The sequence below is a fragment of the Chelon labrosus genome, assembly GCF_963514085.1.
Source record: "Chelon labrosus genome assembly, contig: SCAFFOLD_39, whole genome shotgun sequence".
NCBI classification, from domain to species: Eukaryota; Metazoa; Chordata; class Actinopteri; order Mugiliformes; family Mugilidae; genus Chelon; species Chelon labrosus.
Genome location: NW_028181538.1, coordinates 86,786 through 107,365, shown reverse-complemented (window position 1 = coordinate 107,365; position 20,580 = coordinate 86,786). Strand labels below are relative to the sequence as shown.

Genomic DNA, 20,580 nt, shown 5'->3' with positions numbered 1-20,580 from the left:
GAAAACATCATCCCAACCAGTATGGTGGAGGAAACATCATGATTTGGGCCTGCCTTGCTGCATCAGGGCCTGGCCAGCTTGGAATCATTGAGGGGAAGATGAATTCCCAAATATATCAGACAATTCTTCAGGATAATGTGAGAATGTCTACGTCTGCTGAAACTGTGTAGAAGGTGGGTGATGCAACAGGACAACGACCCAAAACACCGGAGCAAGTCCACAACAGAATGGCTTCAGAAAAACAAAATCTGCCTTTTGGAGTGGCCAAGTCAGAGCCCAGACCTCAACCCAATAGAGATGCTATGGATTGACTTGAAGAGGGCCATACACATGAGACGTCCAAAGAATGTGACAGAGCTAAAGCAGTTCTGCCAGGAAGAATGGGCTAAAATTCCTCCTCGACGTCGTGCAGGTCTGATCCACAGCTACAGGAAGCGCCTGGTTGAGGTTATTGATGGGGGGGGGGGGGCATCAATTACTTTTTCCACTGCCATTTTGAATGTTGAATGAGTGTGTTCAATAAAGACATGAAAGATCAGAATTTTTTTGTGTTATTATTTTAGACACATTTTATTTGTCAGTGCCTTTGACTTAGATGAAGATCAGATCACATTTTATGACAAATTTATTCAGAAAACAATGAAATTCCAAAAGGTTCACATACTTTTTCTTGCCACTGTATCGATCTGTACTGAGTTTTTTCTCAGTTTTGTGTTTTGCAGCCCCCAACCCCCACCCATCCCAGCCCCCATCCCCCAGCCCCCATGCTGGTACCGTCTCTTCCTGCAGCTTTAACCTCCTGTCTTTGATGCATGTGTGAATAAAGTTTGAGTGGATTGAATGGAGCTTGTTAATCCATCAGATTAGTGTTTCTGTCCGTTAGCAGTTAGTGGATTAGCTCAGGGCTGTTAATCCAGACTCAACATGTTGCACCAGAGGAACATTGTCCTGCTCTCAGGTACGTCCCCCACCACACTCTGTCTTTAATTTCATTTAATTTCATATTAAATTTAACCTAATTTAATCATCAGCTTCAGATAAACAAATTGACATTTGACCTGATGAACATGTTGATCTGAGACCAGATGGTTCCTCTGTTTGAGCTGGTTCCTGTTCTGGTTCTGGTTCTGGTTCCTGAGACAGTTTGGTTCCTGATGACATCAATAAAAGTGACTTTTTATCAAATCAGTTCATTGTCTCAAAGAAAATGATCGTAGTGAGACCTCTGCTCCATGAGCAGCTTCATGTTCAACAGTGTCTGAAGGAGGAGGAGCTTCTAAACGTCTGACTGACTGACTGTCTGTCTGTCTGTCTGTCTGTCTGACTGTCTGTCTGTCTGACTGTCTGTCTGATTGACTGTCTGACTGTTTATTTGACTGTCTGTCTGTCTGTCTGACTGTCTGTCTGACTGACTGTCTGTCTGTCTGTCTGACTGTCTGTCTGTCTGACTGACTGACTGACTGACTGACTGTCTGTCTTTCTGCCGTCAGCGCTGCTGTTTGTGTCGCTGGTGTCAACGTCGGCCTTTGTGGAGGAGCTCGATGACTCGTGAGGATTTTAATTTGATTTATTAAATATTATATTATAGTTTTATATTAATATATTATAATATTATATAATATTGTTTTATAACATTATATGAATAATATTTTCTATAATATTATTCATATAATCCTGTTTTCAGCTTCATGGACAGAAAAGGAGACGACGACATCTGGCTCATAGAGGTTAGTTTATGACCAGTCTGTTCTCATACTGTGTGTTCTAGTTCTAGATTGGGTTCTTGTTCTTGTTTTTCTGGTTATTGTTCTAGCTCTAGATGTTCTAGTTCTTGTACTTCTAGTTCCTGTTGTAGTTCTAGTTATTCTAGTCCTTGTTCTGGTTCTAGTCCCTTTTCTAGTTCTTTTTGTTATTGTTCTTCTTGTTCTAGTTCTTATTGTCCCTGTCCTAGTTGTAGTTCTAGGTCTCGTTCGAGTTCAAGTTATTCTTGTTCTAGCTCTAGTTCTTGTTCTAGCTCTTGTTCTTCTAGTTCTAGCGCTAGTTCTTCTTGTTCTTGTTCTCCTCACTGACCCGTCTGCATCTCGCTCCAGTTCTACGCCCCCTGGTGTTCCCTCTGTAAACAACTGGATCCTGTATGGCATCAGATCGGATCTGAACTCAGGAGTCTCGGTTCTCCGGTCCAAGTCGGCAAATCAGACGCCACTGTCAGCACAGGTGGGTGACTTTCAACATAAAAGCATCCACGTGAAGCTGTCAGACGTTAGACTGATGTTTTCTCTCTGCAGGTTTGGCCAAAGAGTTCAGGGTCAGAAGTTACCCAGCTATCCTCATGTGAGTCGTCATTTTATTTTATTTTATTTTATTTTATTTTATTTATTATCAGCAGCTGTTTTCTATTTGCAGGTTGAAGAAAAATATGAAATATAATTATTCAGGGCCAAGAACCAAAGAAGGAATTCTGGACTTTGCTAACCGGGTCGGAGGGTGAGTTCAGACACATGAGAACATGAACAGACTCAAAGCAGCAGCTTCACGTCGTACTCACTCCGTCTGTGTGGTATTGTTCAGGCCGCTGGTTCGATCCCTGAACAGTCTGCAGCTCTTCCATCATGCCATGAGCCGCCATGACGTCATGTTTGTTTACATAGGAGCCACGTCACAACTAAAGGTACACACAGGAAATACACACCAGACATAAACAGGAAACACAGACGGGAGATACATGTGACCTGTGTTCTGTTTTCAGGAAAACTACACATCAGCTGCTGAGGAACTGATTGTTCACACATTCTTCTTCTCTGCCTCCAGAGACGTCCTTCCCAAGGTTAATCTAAGTGTCTGCAGTTAATCTCAGTGTCTGTAGTTAATCTCAGTGTCTGTAGTTTACTACAGAGTCTGTAGTTAATCTAAGTGTCTGTAGTTAATCTCAGTGTCTTTAGTTAATCTAAGTGTCTGTAGTTAATCTCAGTGTCTAGTTAACTACAGTGTCTGTAGTTAATCTCAGTGTCTGTAGTTAATCTAAGTGTCTGTAGTTAATCTCAGTGTCTAGTTAACTACAGTGTCTGTAGTTAATCTCAGTGTCTGTAGTTAATCTAAGTGTCTGTAGTTAATCTCAGTGTCTAGTTAACTACAGTGTCTGTAGTTAATCTCAGTGTCTGTAGTTAATCTAAGTGTCTGTAGTTAATCTCAGTGTCTAGTTAACTACAGTGTCTGTAGTTAATCTCAGTGTCTGTAGTTAATCTAAGTGTCTGTAGTTAATCTCAGTGTCTAGTTAACTACAGTGTCTGTAGTTAATCTCAGTGTCTGTAGTTAATCTAAGTGTCTGTAGTTAATCTCAGTGTCTAGTTAACTACAGTGTCTGTAGTTAATCTCAGTGTCTGTAGTTAATCTAAGTGTCTCTAGTTAATCTCTGTCTAGTTAATCTCAGTGTCTAGTTAACTACAGTGTCTGTAGTTAATCTCAGTGTCTGTAGTTAATCTAAGTGTCTCTAGTTAATCTCAGTGTCTTTAGTTAATCTCAGTGTCTCTAGTTAATCTCAGTCTGTAGTTAATCTCAGTGTCTGTATTTAATCTCTGTAGTTAATCTCAGTGTCTGTAGTTAATCTCAGTGTCTTTATTTAATCTCTGTAGTCAATCTCAGTCTGTAGTTAATCTCAGTGTCTGTATTCCAGGCGGTGTCTCTTCCTTCTCTTCCTGCTGTAGTGGTTTTTAAAGATGGAATTTACTTAACCTACAACGGTGAGACATTAAATTCTTTCAGCAGCTATTTTTGTTAATATGTCCTCAGTGTTTCATGTCGTCCTCAGTGTTTCATGTCGTCCTCAGTGTTTCATGTCGTCCTCAGTGTTTCATGTCGTCCTCAGTGCTTCATATCGTCCTCAGTGCTTCAGTGTTTCATGTCCTCAGTGTTTCATGTCGTCCTCAGTGCTTCATGTCGTCCTCAGTGCTTCAGTGTTTCATGTCGTCCTCAGTGTTTCATGTCGTCCTCAGTGCTTCAGTGTTTCATGTCGTCCAAAGTGTTTCATGTCGTCCTCAGAGTTTCATGTCGTCCTCAGTGCTTCAGTGTTTCATGTCGTCCTCAGTGTTTCATGTCGTCCTCAGTGTTTCATGTCGTCCTCAGTGTTTCGTTGTTTCATGTCGTCCTCTGTGTTTCATTGTTTCATGTCGTCCTCAGTGTTTCATGTCGTCCTCAGTGTTTCGTTGTTTCATGTCGTCCTCAGTGCTTCAGTGTTTCATCTTGTCCTGAGTGTTTCATGTCCTCAGTGTTTCATTGTTTCATGTCGTCCTCAGTGTTTCATGTCGTCCTCAGTGTTTCATGTCGTCCTCTGTGTTTCATTGTTTCATGTCGTCCTCAGTGCTTCAGTGCTTCATGTCGTCCTCAGTGTTTCATGTCGTCCTCAGTGTTTCATGTCGTCCTCTGTGTTTCATTGTTTCATGTCGTCCTCAGTGCTTCAGTGCTTCATGTTGTCCTCAGTGTTTCATGTCGTCCTCAGTGTTTCATGTTGTTCTCAGTGTTTCGTTGTTTCATGTCGTCCTCAGTGCTTCAGTGTTTCATCTTGTCCTCAGTGTTTCATGTCCTCAGTGTTTCATTGTTTCATGTCGTCCTCAGTGTTTCATGTCGTCCTCAGTGTTTCATGTCGTCCTCAGTGCTTCAGTGTTTCATGTCGTCCTCAGTGTTTCATGTCGTCCTCAGTGTTTCATGTCGTCCTCAGTGTTTCATGTCGTCCTCAGAGTTTCATGTCGTCCTCAGTGCTTCAGTGTTTCATGTCGTCCTCAGTGTTTCATGTCCTCCTCAGTGTTTCGTTGTTTCATGTCATCCTCTGTGTTTCATTGTTTCATGTCGTCCTCAGTGTTTCATGTCGTCCTAAGTGTTTCGTTGTTTCATGTCGTCCTCAGTGCTTCAGTGTTTCATCTTGTCCTGAGTGTTTCATGTCCTCAGTGTTTCATTGTTTCATGTCGTCCTCAGTGTTTCATGTCGTCCTCAGTGTTTCATGTCGTCCTCTGTGTTTCATTTTTCATATCGTCCTCAGTGCTTCAGTGCTTCATGTTGTCCTCAGTGTTTCATGTCGTCCTCAGTGTTTCATGTTGTCCTCAGTGTTTCGTTGTTTCATGTCGTCCTCAGTGCTTCAGTGTTTCATCTTGTCCTCAGTGTTTCATGTCCTCAGTGTTTCATTGTTTCATGTCGTCCTCAGTGTTTCATGTCCTCAGTGTTTCATTGTTTCATGTCGTCCTCAGTGTTTCATGTCGTCCTGTGTTTCATGTCGTCCTCAGTGCTTCAGTGTTTCATGTCGTCCTCAGTGTTTCATGTCGTCCTCAGTGCTTCAGTGTTTCATGTCGTCCTCAGTGTTTCATGTCGTCCTCAGTGCTTCAGTGTTTCATGTCGTCCTCAGTGTTTCATGTCGTCCTCAGTGTTTCATTGTTTCATGTCGTCCTCAGTGTTTCATGTCGTCCTCAGTGTTTCGTTGTTTCATGTCGTCCTCTGTGTTTCATTGTTTCATGTCGTCCTCAGTGTTTCATGTCGTCCTCAGTGTTTCGTTGTTTCATGTCGTCCTCAGTGCTTCAGTGTTTCATCTTGTCCTGAGTGTTTCATGTCCTCAGTGTTTCATTGTTTCATGTCGTCCTCAGTGTTTCATGTCGTCCTCAGTGTTTCATGTCGTCCTCAGTGTTTCGTTGTTTCATGTCGTCCTCAGTGCTTCAGTGTTTCATCTTGTCCTGAGTGTTTCATGTCGTCCTCAGTGTTTCATGTCGTCCTCAGTGTTTCATGTCGTCCTCTGTGTTTCATTGTTTCATGTCGTCCTCAGTGCTTCAGTGTTTCATCTTGTCCTGAGTGTTTCATGTCGTCCTCAGTGTTTCATGTTGTCCTCAGTGTTTCATGTCGTCCTCTGTGTTTCAGAGGAACATGATGGCGACCTGAGGTCATGGATTAGCAGAGAACGGTTCCCAAACTTCTTTCATATCGACAGTTACAGTCTGTACGCCATGGGAGAGACAGGTAAGACAAGACAGGGGGCAGAGAGGACAGAGGACAGCTGGTTTACACCTGATGGTTCAGTTCTCGTGTTAACCAGAGACATGTCCCTGCCATCGTCTTATCGTCATAACAGCATGTAGCAAACATCAGAGAGCAGCTATGAGGCTCCTCATTGGTTCTGGTGAAGTGACTCCGCCTCTCTCCTGCAGATAAACTGGTCTTATTGGCTCTGGTGGAGGAGAAGCTCCATAGCGAAAGAAGTGTGAGGTAATGCTCATCCCAGTTCATCCATTCATCAACTGTCATTAATCCATTCATTCATTCATCAGGTATGAATGTTATTATCTGTCCAGGTGTAAGTCCCTGGTGGAGACGGTGGCAACAGTTCACAGAGAGACTTACAGCAGGTCAGACTTTTATTCTGAAAAGCTCCTCATTAGAATACTGTGTATGTACATGATCTAGAAATAGAGATGAAGCATCTAGAAAGGTTTTCATGATGAACACAGAAATGAAACGTCTAGAAAGGTTTTCATGTTGAACGCATACAGATGAAACATCTAGAAAGGTTTTCATGATGAACACATAGAGATGAAACATCTAGAAAGGTTTTCATGAACACATAGAGATTCAATTCAATTCAATTTTATTTATATAGCGTCAATAACAATACAAATCGTCTCAAGACGCTTTACAAAAACCCGGCCTGAAACCCCCAGAGCAGCCTGAAGGCAACGGTGGCAGGAAAAACTCCCTTTTAACAGGAAGAAACCTCGAGCAGAACCCAGCTCATATGGAGGGACCCATCTGCCTAAGGCCAGCCGGGTACAGACAGAAGAAAGAGAGAAGAGAACAGCAAAGAGAGAAGAGAAGAGAACAGCAAGATAAACATACATCTGTCATAGATACACATATCTGACTAAAGCGTACATGTGAAATCTTATGATACAAACTGATGATGTTACATGACAGTTCGAAAATGTAAGAGGAATCATAGGCAGGTTGGAGAATTGTTCATTCAGGTAGGAGTGGATAACTGCAGGATTCCATGAAGACTGGGCAGGATGATGAGACCACGACAACAGATGTAGTATAGAGCTCCACGGGAAACACACCACTCCAGGCCAGAGATACTCACAAGAAGAGGGGGGGAGAGGGGGGAAGGGGGGGGAGGGGGGGAGAGGGGGGAAGGGGGGGGAAGGGGGGTGGGACACACACAGCAGTAAACATTCTACATAGTAATAGCACAGAATAGTATGACTAGTAGTAGATAGGAAATTAGAGGGCAAGAGCTCTGTGCCAGAGAAAAGAAAGTGGAGGATGTGTGTTTGGTGCATCGTCCCCCAGCAGCCTAGGCCTATAGCAGCATAACTAAGGGATGGTTTAGTCCAGCCCTAACTATAAGCTTGATCAAAAAGGAAAGTCTTAAGCCTGACCTTAAAAATAGAGAGAGTGTCTGCCTCCCGAACCCAAACTGGGAGCTGGTTCCACAGGAGAGGAGCCTGATAGCTGAAAGCTCTGCCTCCCATTCTACTTTTTGAAATTCTAGGAACCACAAGTAGGCCTGCACTTTCAGACCGAAGTGATCTGTTGGGATGATATGGTACAATGAGGTCTTTAAGATACGATGGAGCTAGGCCTTTAAGGGCCTTGTATGTAAGGAGGAGGATTTTAAATTCTATTCTAGACTTTAAAGGGAGCCAGTGAAGAGAAGCTAAAACTGGAGTAATATGATCTCTCTTGCTAATTCCTGTCAATGCTCTTGCTGCGGCATTTTGAATCAATTGGAGGCTTTTTAAAGAGCTATTTGGAGCCAGACAGTAATGAATTACAGTAATCCAGTCTGGACGACACAAATGCATGAACTAGTTTTTCAGCATCACTCTGAGACAGGATGTTCCTAATTTTGACGATATTACGCAGGTGAAAGAAGGCAGTCCTGGTCACTTGCTTTATGTGACATTTAAAGGACATATCCTCATCAAATATAACACCAAGGTTTTTTACAGTAGTACTGGAGGCCAAGGTAATGCCATCCAAAGACACCATGTGATTAGATAATGAATCTCTGAGATGTTTAGGACCGAATACAATAACTTCTGTTTTGTCTGAGTTTAAAGAGTAGGAAATTACAGGTCATCCAAGCCTTTATGTCTTTAAGGCATGCTTGGAGTTTAACCAGCTGATTAGTTTCATCTGGTTTCATAGATAAATATAGTTGGGTGTCGTCTGCACAACAATGAAAGTTTATGCCATGTTTTCTAATAATCTTGCCTAATGGCAACATGTATAACGTGAAGAGTATTGGTCCTAGCACAGAACCCTGAGGGACTCCGTAACTTACTTTTGTATAAGTAGAGGAATCATTATTGACATGAACAAACTGGAATCTGTCAGATAGATAGGATTCAAACCAGTCTAATGCAGTTCCTTTAATCTTGACCTCACTTTCAAGTCTCTGTAGTAAAATATTATGATCAATAGTGTCAAATGCGGCACTAAGATCTAGCAGAACAAGTATAGAGACAAGTCCACTGTCTGAAGCCATGAGGAGATCATTGGTAACTTTAACCAGAGCTGTTTCTGTACTATGATGAACTCTAAAACCTGACTGAAACTCTTCAAACAGACCATTCTTGTTTAAGTGGTCACACAACTGATTAGCAACAACTTTTTCTGGAATTTTGGAAATAAAAGGAAGGTTGGAGATTGGTCTATAGTTGGCTAAAACATCTGGATCTAGAGTGGCTTTCTTGAGTAAGGGCTTAATTACAGCAATCTTAAAAGACTGAGGCACATATCCTGTTAATAAAGATAAATTTATCTGGTTCAATATGGAGGTGTTAATTAATGGAAAAACTTCTTTGAGCAATTTAGTTGGGATTGGATCTAGAAGACAGGTTGATGGTTTAGATGCTGTAATTGTTGAAGAGAGCTCAGGAAGATCTACTGGGGAGAAGGATTCCAGATGTTGATAAGGTCTTACAAAAGTTTCTAATGTCACTGTACTTACATCTTTAACAGCTGTTGGAAGGATTCCTTGAATATTTTCTCTAATGCCAACAATTTTATTTGTAAAGAAGCTGATGAAGTCATTACTACTGAGGGCTAAAGGAATAGATGGCTCAACAGAGCTGTGGCTCTTTGTCAGCCTGGCTACAGTGCTGAAAAGAAATCTGGGGTTGTTCTTGTTTTCTTCTATTAATGATGAATAATATGCTGTTCTAATATTACTGAGAGCTTTTTTATAAGTTGTTAAACTATCTTTCCAGGCTATGTGAGCTTCTTCAGAATTAGTGGAATGCCAAATTCTTTCTAGCTTTCGGACTGCCTGTTTTAAACAGCGGAACTGTGAATTATACCATGGAGCTAGCCTCCTCCTATTTATGACCTTCTTTTTCAGAGGAGCAACAAAATAATCTATTAGTGCAGGGGTTAAATTGTGGTTGCTGTCGTCCACATCATTGGCACATGGCACTGAGGTAAATAAAGAAGGAATTAATTCTTTATATCTAGTTACAGCATCATTAGATAAACATCTACTGTAATGAAATGTCTTTTCAGTTCCTGTGTAATCCATTATTGTAAATTCAAAGGTTATGAGGAAATGATCAGACAAAAGAGGGTTATTAGTAAATACTGTTAAACCTTCAGTTTCTATGCCATATGTTAGGACAAGATCTAAGGTGTGATTAAAACTGTGAGTTGATCCGTTCACATTCTGAGAAAAGCCAATTGAATCTAATAATGATGTAAATGAGGAGCTAAGGCTGTCACTGACAACATCAACATGGATGTTAAAGTCACCTACTATAATGACTTTATCTGTTCTAAGAACTAAATCACATAAAAACTCAGAGAACTCAGCTAAAAACTCAGAGTAAGGAGCAGGTGGGCGATACACCACAACAAAAATAATTGGTTTTTGTATTTTCTGGTCTGGATGAGCAAGAGTAAGAGTAAGACTTCCAAATGAATTAAAGCTCTGCTTAGGTCTAGGATTAATAGATAAATCAGAGTGGAAGATTGCTGCCACTCCTCCTCCTCTACCTGTGCTTCTAGGGATGTGATAATTACTATGACTGGGTGGAGTAGACTCATTTAAACTAACATATTCATCATCCTGTAGCCATGTTTCAGTCAAACTAAATAGATCAATCTGATGATCAGTTATCAGATCATTCACTAAAAGAGATTTGGATGAGAGAGATCTGACATTTAAAAGACCACATTTAATTTTCCTATTCTTCTGTTCTACCAATGAACTTGTACTGATTTGTATCAGGTTCCTATGAGAAACTCCTCTTTTATTATTTTTTGGTTTAACTAATCTGGGACCAGACAGAACATCTATAGAGTTTAGAGAGTTTAGGGTGTGAGACAGTCCTAGAGAAGCGGCAGAGAAGTGTGTAAGACTACAACTCCGCCTCCTGGTCTGAACTCTGGGTTGTCATGGTTTCGGGGGGTTAATAAAATCGGCCATATTCCTAGAGATGAGAGCAGCACCCGCTAAAGTTGGGTGGATGCCATCTCGCCTAATCAGACCAGGCTTTCCCCAGAAAGTGTGCCAATTGTCAATGAAGGCCACGTTGTTTGCTGGACACCACCTAGATAACCAGCGATGGAATGACGACGTGCGACTAAACATGTCATCATTGGTCAGGTTGGGCAGGGGACCAGAGAAAACTACGGAGTCCGACATAGTTTTAGCAAACTTACACACCGATTCCACATTAAGTTTTGTGACCTCCGATTGACGTAACCGGGTGTCATTACTGCCGACGTGAATAACAATTTTACTGTATTTAACCTTAGCCTTAGCCAGCAGTTTGAGGTAAGATTGCCCCTGGAATGCATTTAACTAAGATGAAACATCTAGAAAGGTTTTCATGTTGAACACATAGAGATGAAACATCTAGAAATGTTTTTATGTTGAACACATAGAGATGAAACATCTAGAAAGGTTTTTAGAGATGAAACATCTAGAAAGGTTTTCATGTTGAACGCATACAGATGAAATATCTAGAAAGGTTTTCATGATGAACGCATAGAGATGAAATATCTAGAAAGGTTTTCATGTTGAACGCATACAGATGAAACATCTAGAAAGGTTTTCATGTTGAACGCATACAGATGAAACATCTAGAAAGGTTTTCATGTTGAACGCATACAGATGAAACATCTAGAAAGGTTTTCATGTTGAACGCATACAGATGAAACATCTAGAAAGGTTTTCATGTTGAACGCATACAGATGAAACATCTAGAAAGGTTTTCATGTTGAACGCATACAGATGAAACATCTAGAAAGGTTTTCATGTTGAACGCATACAGATGAAACATCTAGAAAGGTTTTCATGTTGAACGCATACAGATGAAACATCTAGAAAGGTTTTCATGTTGAACGCATACAGATGAAACATCTAGAAAGGTTTTCATGTTGAACGCATACAGATGAAACATCTAGAAAGGTTTTCATGTTGAACGCATACAGATGAAACATCTAGAAAGGTTTTCATGTTGAACGCATACAGATGAAACATCTAGAAAGGTTTTCATGTTGAACGCATACAGATGAAATATCTAGAAAGGTTTTCATGATGAACACATAGAGATGAAATATCTAGAAAGTTTTTCATGATGAACACATACAGATGAAATATCTAGAAAGGTTTTCATGATGAACACATACAGATGAAATATCTAGAAAGGTTTTCATGGAAACATAGAGATGAAACTTCTAGAAAGGTTTTTATGATGAACACATAGAGATGAAACATCTCGAAAGGTTTTCATGAACACATACAGATGAAATATCTAGAAAGGTTTTCATGATGAACACATAGAGATGAAACATCTCGAAAGATTTTTACGATGAACACATAGAGATGAAACATCTAGAAAGGTTTTCATGTTGAACACATAGAGATGAAACATCTAGAAAGGTTTTCATGATGAACACATAGAGATGAAACATCTAGAAAGGTTTTCATGTTGAACACATAGAGATGAAACATCTAGAAAGGTTTTTATGTTGAACACATAGAGATGAAACATCTAGAAAGGTTTTTAGAGATGAAATACCTAGAAATGTTTTTATGATGAACACATAGAGATGAAACATCTAGAAAGGTTTTCATGATGAACACATACAGATGAAATATCTAGAAAGTTTTTCATGATGAACACATAGAGATGAAATATCTAGAAAGGTTTTCATGGAAACATAGAGATGAAACATCTAGAAAGGTTTTTATGATGAACACATAGAGATGAAACATCTAGAAAGGTTTTCATGAACACATACAGATGAAATATCTGGAAAGGTTTTCATGATGAACACATAGAGATGAAATATCTAGAAAGGTTTTCATGGAAACATAGAGATGAAACATCTAGAAAGGTTTTTATGATGAACACATAGAGATGAAACATCTAGAAAGGTTTTCATGAACACATAGAGATGAAACATCTAGAAAGGTTTTCATGATGAACACAGAGATGAAACATCTAGAAAGGTTTTCATGAACACATAGAGATGAAACATCTAGAAAGGTTTTCATGTTGAACACATAGAGATGAAACATCTAGAAATGTTTTTATGTTGAACACATAGAGATGAAACATCTAGAAAGGTTTTTAGAGATGAAACATCTAGAAAGGTTTTCATGTTGAACGCATACAGATGAAACATCTAGAAAGGTTTTCATGATGAACACATAGAGATGAAACATCTAGAAAGGTTTTTATGATGAACACATAGAGATGAAACATCTAGAAAGGTTTTCATGAACACAGAGATGAAACATCTAGAAAGGTTTTCATGTTGAACACATAGAGATGAAATATCTAGAAAGGTTTTCATGATGAACATTCAGTAATACACAGGATAAGATGTTATAATCCCTTGTGCCAAAATCCCAGGCAAAACACATTTAGAGGCCCTGTTCAGCTAAGAGACCCTACCTAACCTATGGTCATATAATATGACAATTAACCTATAATCTACATAAACTAAGTAAAAGCTGCTGGCTTGTAAGCCCATTGAGCAGCATAGTTCAGACATTGTAAAACATTAACTAAACGCTGCTGGCTTGTATGGCCCGCTCAGCAGCTAACCATAGCTACCACGTAACAAGAAGACAACAGCAGTATGCAGCATGTCATTGGGGTTTTCAAGTGGGCACCTCCCTTCACCGATGTTTCGTTAAGTTAGGCCCACGACACCTCGAGAAGGCTTAACAGTGATTTCCAGCGTCCTGGAGTCACCCCCCTCCACACCGCCACTGCACAACCCTGTTTCCCTCACCATTCGATGTCTATCAACAGCTAGTAACTAATAACCACGAGCCAAACAAGCAAATCTACCATGATTCGCCCCGTTGATGCGGACTGAACCACAAGCCAAACAAACAAATCTACCATGATTCACCCCGTTGATGCGGACTGAACCACGAGCCAAACAAACAAATCTACCGTGATTCGCCCCGTTGATGCGGACTGAACCACGTAACAAACAAACAAATCTACCGTGATTCGCCCCGTTGATGCGGACTGAACCACGTAACAAACAAACAAATCTACCATGATTCGCCCCGTTGATGCGGACTGAACCACGAGCCAAACAAACAAATCTACCGTGATTCGCCCCGTTGATGCGGACTGAACCACGAGCCAAACAAACAAATCTACCGTGATTCGCCCCGTTGATGCGGACTGAAACACGTAACAAAAACAAATCTACCGTGATTCGCCCCGTTGATGCGGACTGAACCACGAGCCAAACAAACAAATCTACCGTGATTCGCCCCGTTGATGCGGACTGAACCACGTAACAAACAAGCAAATCTACCGTGATTCGCCCCGTTGCTGCGGGCCGAAAACACGTAACAAACAAATCGCGTAATAAACAAATCGAGGCCTACATGCGGCCTTCCTTACCTTAGCTAGTTCCCCAGCTAGCATGCTTTCTGCGCACCCATAACCAGTCGCTCGCTCTCTCTGCTGCCCGGGACATGTTGCTAACCGCAGTCCTCTGGCTCCTTCCTCGTATGCCCAGCTCGCTCAGCAGAGCAATCGCCGACTTTGCCACAAATCCACGGCAGCCCACTTCTACCGGGCGGACATAAGCCTTCCATCCATTCTGCTCTGCATCTGCTGCTAACTCTGCATACTTAGCTCTTTTTCGCTCATTAGCCTCCTCAACTCTATCTTCCCACGGGACAGTCAGCTCTATGAAATAAACTACTTTCTCTGGCTCAGACCACAACAGCAGATCTGGCCGTAGTCGAGTGCTAACTATCTCAGCTGGAATAACCAGTTGTCCATTTAAATCCGCTCTTATCTGCCAGGCTCCTCCTACTCTTAGCTGTCCCGTGTTATGCCTGATGCCTGCTGGTCTAGCCTTTTCTCCCTCCCGTACAAACTTAATACATCTATTCTCTCTGTTAACGACCAATGAATTTAAATCCACCCGTTTTTCCTCAATTGCAGCTGCTAAGCATTTCAGTACCTGGTTGTGACGCCAGGTATAACGTCCTTGGGAAAGACTAACCTTACAACCTGTCAGAATATGTCTAAGCGTGCAGACACAAGTGCACAGTGGACAGGCATTATCCTCACCTACCCACTGGTTTAGGTTCTGGGGAGTTGGCAGCACATCATAAGTAGCCCCTAACATAAATCTAATCCTGCTAGCCTCCATGCTCCAAAGCTCTCTCCACTTCAACTTCCTTTTCTCCACACTCTCCCAGTTCACCCACTGACCCTGCTTAGCCTGCGACACTGCCTTCGAGCATCTAACTGCTTCCTCCTGCTTCTGTACTTCTTCCACTACCATCTTTCTCCTTTCTACTGCTGATGCCTTGCTCCACAGAGGTTTCCCTGCACACAGCCCTAGGCCTCCACGCCCTTGCTGTACATGACCTATGATATCTCTATGTTTAAGAGCTGCCTGTGCTTGCTGTACAGCCTCTTTTGCCTTCCACTTCCTCCCTGTCTTAATAGTAGGCGCTACACTCCTAACCACTGGATCCTTTGACTGAGTAAGAGTCATTTCCAGTCTAACTTTAGCACACTTAAACTCCTCTGTTAAGCTGGTAACTGGGAGCTCCAGAATGCCTTTCCCATACAAGGCTGTGTCACTTAAGCAGCGTGGGACACCAAGCCACTTTCTGATAAATGAATTAATCATTCTTTCTAACTTTTCTACCTTTGAAAGGGCAACCTCATACACCGTCAGCGGCCACATTAGCCGAGGCAGTAAACCAAATTGCCAGCACCACAATTTTAACTTCCCTGGTAGCCCTGACCGGTCTATGCTTGAAATGCCTTGAATCATTTCCTGCCTCAACCCTTCAAACTGCGCCTTATCACTAAGACTTGCATCATACCATCTTCCCAAGCTCTTCACTGGCTTTTCCAGCACTGTGGGAACTACCTCATCATTTATAACAAACTTCTTATCTACTACCTTTCCTTTAACAATAGAAATACTCCTAGATTTAATAGGCTTCACTTTCATCCTAGCCCACTGCAGGTTGCTATTTAGCTTATCCAGCAATCTTCTGGTACAAGGAGCGGTTGACGTTGCTGTCGTCATGTCGTCCATGTAGGCCCTGATTGGGGGGAGGCGAAGCCCTCCTTGCAGCCTTTCTCCACCTACCACCCATTTGGAAGCCCTAATAATAACCTCCATTGCCATTGTAAAGGCTAGTGGAGAGATTGTACACCCTGCCATGATGCCTACCTCCAGCTGCTGCCATGCTGTAGAGTACTCTGCTGTGGTAAAGCAGAGTTGAATGTCTAGAAAGTAGGCTTTGACTAAGTTTTTTATACTGCCTGGAACTCTAAAGAACTCAAATGCTTCCCATAACAAACTATGCGGCACTGACCCAAAAGCATTAGCCAGGTCTAAGAATACAACATGCAGGTCTCTCTTCTCTTGCTTTGCTAACTGAATTTGGTGCCAAATCATGCTGGTGTGCTCTAAGCATCCAGAGAAGCCTGGGATCCCAGCCTTTTGCACCGACGTATCAACTAGTCTGTTTTTAACCAAGTAACTAGACAACCTCTGTGCCACAACACTGAAGAAAATCTTCCCCTCAACATTAAGCAGACTAATTGGTCTAAACTGGCTTATTTCCAATGAGTCCCTCTCTTTGGGAATAAAAATCCCCCCTGCCCTGCGCCATGCCTTGGGAATAACCTGTTTCTTCCATACTACTTTCATCAATTTCCACAGGAACCTCAGCACATCTGGTGCACTCTTATACAGCCGGTAGGGGACCCCATTAGGTCCCGGGGCTGAAGAGGCTCTTGCACGTCGTACCACTTCTTGAACCTCTTTCCACCTTAGTGGGCTGTCATCACACTGGCTAACTATTTCACCAATAGGTGGAATATCAGAGGGTAGTGCCAACTTTCTAAACCTGTCCGTATCTTTATGCACCTCCTCCAAGTACTCCTCAAGCCTCTCTTTTGGTACCGTGAGGCTACCATTCTTTTCCTTACTAAATAGTGACTTCACAAACCTAAATGGGTCCTTATAAAATGCTAATCTAGCTCGCTCTTTCCTTTTCCTATTTTTCCTAATGTTCTCCGCCCTTCTTAACGCTGCCAATCGCTTCCTAACATCTGCCTGTAAACAATCAATACCTTCCTTCTCTTCAGCTGTAGCTTTCCTCCACTGCTTCTTAAGGAGTCTCCTCTCCTGTACGAGCCTATCGATCTCTTGCTGACGCCTCGATCTAACCACCTGTCCCTCTTGTTTCTTCTGTTTCTCAACCACACCAAATCTTTCCTTACCATAACCATAAATAATATCTCCCATTTTCTCCAACTTACTCTCCGCCGTCCCTTTAAGTCTACCTAGTACACTAACCAAATCACTATTGATGTCCTCCCACTGCCTAATATCTGATGCACCTGGCCATTTGATCCTTGCTTTCTGACCGCTAATTTTCTCCCTTTTTGGCTGGCTGGCCTCTCTGTCTGCCTCAGTGCTTGTACCTGCCTCAACATTAGGGGTGCTGATGTCCTGCGAACTGTGGGTTAGCTCCTGTCGCTGGACTTCAACCGACTGACTTAATGCACTTCTTAAGAAGTAGCTATCAATGCGGGGTCCCTGTGTTCCCTCTGCCAAGCACTTTTTCCTCCCTTGGTGGATTCTGAGGCCCTTTACTGTTGTTATCTTTTGCCAGCCACACACACAAACCTGCTGCTTCTTTCCATCTCCATCTGAACTAGTAGCTTCCATTAACGTGCCTTGCCTACTCGGTGTCAAATTCATTCCTGGGTCAAAAGCCGTGTCAGTCCAAACTGAGTCATCTTCCGCCCCTGCTCTCGCTGACTCTAGGGGTATTTTATCATTAGTCGTCTTTGTAGCAAGTTAGGGTGTAGCCCATGGCTTATTAAAGCCTGGGCTACTGCCACAATGAGCAGCTAACCCATTGTAGCCCCGGTGGGGACTATTCCCTCCTGTCAGCTGTCTTTCCATGCTGTCACTAGGTCTTTCCCTAGTTGTCAGCTGCACTATTCGCAACAGTCACTAGCCTAGGCTAGATATAGCATTCAGTAATACACAGGATAAGATGTTATAATCCCTTGTGCCAAAATCCCAGGCAAAACACATTTAGAGGCCCTGTTCAGCTAAGAGACCCTACCTAACCTATGGTCATATAATATGACAATTAACCTATAATCTACATAAACTAAGTAAAAGCTGCTGGCTTGTAAGCCCATTGAGCAGCATAGTTCAGACATTGTAAAACATTAACTAAACGCTGCTGGCTTGTATGGCCCGCTCAGCAGCTAACCATAGCTACCACGTAACAAGAAGACAACAGCAGTATGCAGCATGTCATTGGGGTTTTCAAGTGGGCACCTCCCTTCACCGATGTTTCGTTAAGTTAGGCCCACGACACCTCGAGAAGGCTTAACAGTGATTTCCAGCGTCCTGGAGTCACCCCCCTCCACACCGCCACTGCACAACCCTGTTTCCCTCACCATTCGATGTCTATCAACAGCTAATATAGTAACTAATAACCACGTAACAAAAACAAATCTACCATGATTCGCCCCGTTGATGCGGACTGAACCACGAGCCAAACAAACAAATCTACCATGATTCGCCCCGTTGATGCGGACTGAACCACGAGCCAAACAAACAAATCTACCATGATTCGCCCCGTTGATGCGGACTGAACCACGTAACAAACAAACAAATCTACCATGATTCGCCCCGTTGATGCGGACTGAACCACGAGCCAAACAAACAAATCTACCGTGATTCGCCCCGTTGATGCGGACTGAACCACGAGCCAAACAAACAAATCTACCGTGATTCGCCCCGTTGATGCGGACTGAAACACGTAACAAAAACAAATCTACCGTGATTCGCCCCGTTGATGCGGACTGAACCACGAGCCAAACAAGCAAATCTACCGTGATTCGCCCCGTTGCTGCGGGCCGAAAACACGTAACAAACAAATCGCGTAATAAACAAATCGAGGCCTACATGCGGCCTTCCTTACCTTAGCTAGTTCCCCAGCTAGCATGCTTTCTGCGCACCCATAACCAGTCGCTCGCTCTCTCTGCTGCCCGGGACATGTTGCTAACCGCAGTCCTCTGGCTCCTTCCTCGTATGCCCAGCTCGCTCAGCAGAGCAATCGCCGACTTTGCCACAAATCCACGGCAGCCCACTTCTACCGGGCGGACATAAGCCTTCCATCCATTCTGCTCTGCATCTGCTGCTAACTCTGCATACTTAGCTCTTTTTCGCTCATTAGCCTCCTCAACTCTATCTTCCCACGGGACAGTCAGCTCTATGAAATAAACTACTTTCTCTGGCTCAGACCACAACAGCAGATCTGGCCGTAGTCGAGTGCTAACTATCTCAGCTGGAATAACCAGTTGTCCATTTAAATCCGCTCTTATCTGCACACATAGAGATGAAATATCTAGAAAGTTTTTCATGGAAACATAGAGATGAAACATCTAGAAAGGTTTTTATGATGAACACATAGAGATGAAACATCTCGAAAGGTTTTCATGAACACATAGAGATGAAACATCTAGAAAAGGTTTTCATGAACACACAGAGATGAAATATCTAGAAAGGTTTTCATGAACACATAGAGATGAAACATCTACAACGGTTTTCATGATGAACACATAGAGATTAAACATCTAGAAAGGTTTTCATGAACACACAGAGATGAAACATCTAGAAAGGTTTTCATGATGAACACATAGAGATTAAACATCTAGAAAGGTTTTCATGAACACATAGAGATGAAACATCTAGAAAGGTTTTCATAATGAACACATAGAGATGAAACATCTCGAAAGGTTTTCATGAACACATAGAGATGAAACATCTAGAAAGGTTTTCATGTTGACCACATAGAGATGAAACATCTAGAAAGGTTTTCATGAACACATAGAGATGAAACATCTCGAAAGGTTTTCATGAACACATAGAGATGAAACATCTCGAAAGGTTTTCATGATGAACACATAGAGATGAAACATCTAGAAAGGTTTTCATGTTGACCACATAGAGATGAAACATCCAGAAAGGTTTTCCAGAGACTCTTCAGTTCTTCCAGTAAATTAAATCTCTTTTTACAGAAGCTTCTACTTTGGTTTCATGGAGGGCAGCGCTTACATTAATGGACTCGTCATGGGGTGAGTTTCTGTCCTGTCTTTTATTTTGTCATCTGTCCCTGTCTCTAATGTCCCTGTCTTCTGCCTCAGAGAGGTCTCTGTCCCGTCCTTTATTGTGGTGAATCTGTCCACTGACGGATACTTCCTGCCGTCCGATGCAGTGGAGACGGAGCAACAGCTGCTGGACTTTCTGGACGGGGTGTTGGACGGTAGTGTGGAGGTGAGGACAGCGGGACGGACACTCCTGAAGACAACAAAGACATTCTGGTCTCTGAACATGTGATCTGTTTCATGTTTCAGAGTCAGGGAGGAAACAACATCGTTCAGCGAATCAGACGCTTTGTTTACGAAGCCAAGGTCGCGCTGACGGTAAGTCATCAGACCTGTCTGTCTCAGTCTCTGTCTGTCTCCGTCCCACTGATGTCTGTCCTCCATCTTGTTGTCCAGACCGTGTTCATCCAGGCTCCGATGCTTGGCTGTTTCCTGATTGGTTTCCCGGTCGTCCTCGTCTCCGTCTTCTGTGTCCTCTGCTGTAAGACGAGACCAACCGCAACTGACGACGACTACGCCACCGTCACCGCCGCGCTGACGGCGCCATCTCTGCAGCGGCGTAAAAAAGTGACGGAGAAGAAGTCCAACTGAGACTGAATGTGTAGAATCAATAAACCATCTGATCCTCTGATTGAGTCCTTATGCTCTTCACATGTGTCCAACGTCCACAAAGACAAACTTACTCTCTGATGTGTCTCTGCTCACAGATTTTTATTACACAAATATAGAAAGAAGTAAACCTAAACTCAGTGACCTCTGACCTCTGACCTTATAAACTGATTTGTCTCAGATGTCCTGATCAGATATTTTTGTCTCACATGAATTCAGTCAGACATCCCAGAATATAAAAGGATCATTTTATTCTTAATTCTCTGGAAAATCTTCCTGCTAA

General features: G+C 42.4%; 1 protein-coding gene across 1 annotated transcript; it reads left to right on the top strand.

The window, feature by feature from the left end:
• Nucleotides 1-924: 924 nt before the first annotated feature.
• LOC311509962 (protein disulfide-isomerase tmx3a-like) lies at nt 925-20,516 on the top strand (the record flags this gene model as incomplete). The annotated part of the gene is made up of 15 exons (XM_084575420.1): nt 925-958; nt 1,491-1,548; nt 1,685-1,727; nt 2,091-2,214; nt 2,286-2,331; nt 2,404-2,484; nt 2,569-2,668; nt 2,747-2,824; nt 3,671-3,737; nt 5,893-5,991; nt 6,180-6,237; nt 6,324-6,377; nt 19,602-19,658; nt 19,728-19,857; nt 19,938-20,516. 15 exons carry the CDS (start codon nt 925-927, stop codon nt 20,277-20,279), a joined length of 1,371 nt encoding a protein of 456 aa, XP_084431546.1. The 3' UTR covers nt 20,280-20,516.
• Between the last annotated feature and the right edge of the window lie 64 nt (nt 20,517-20,580).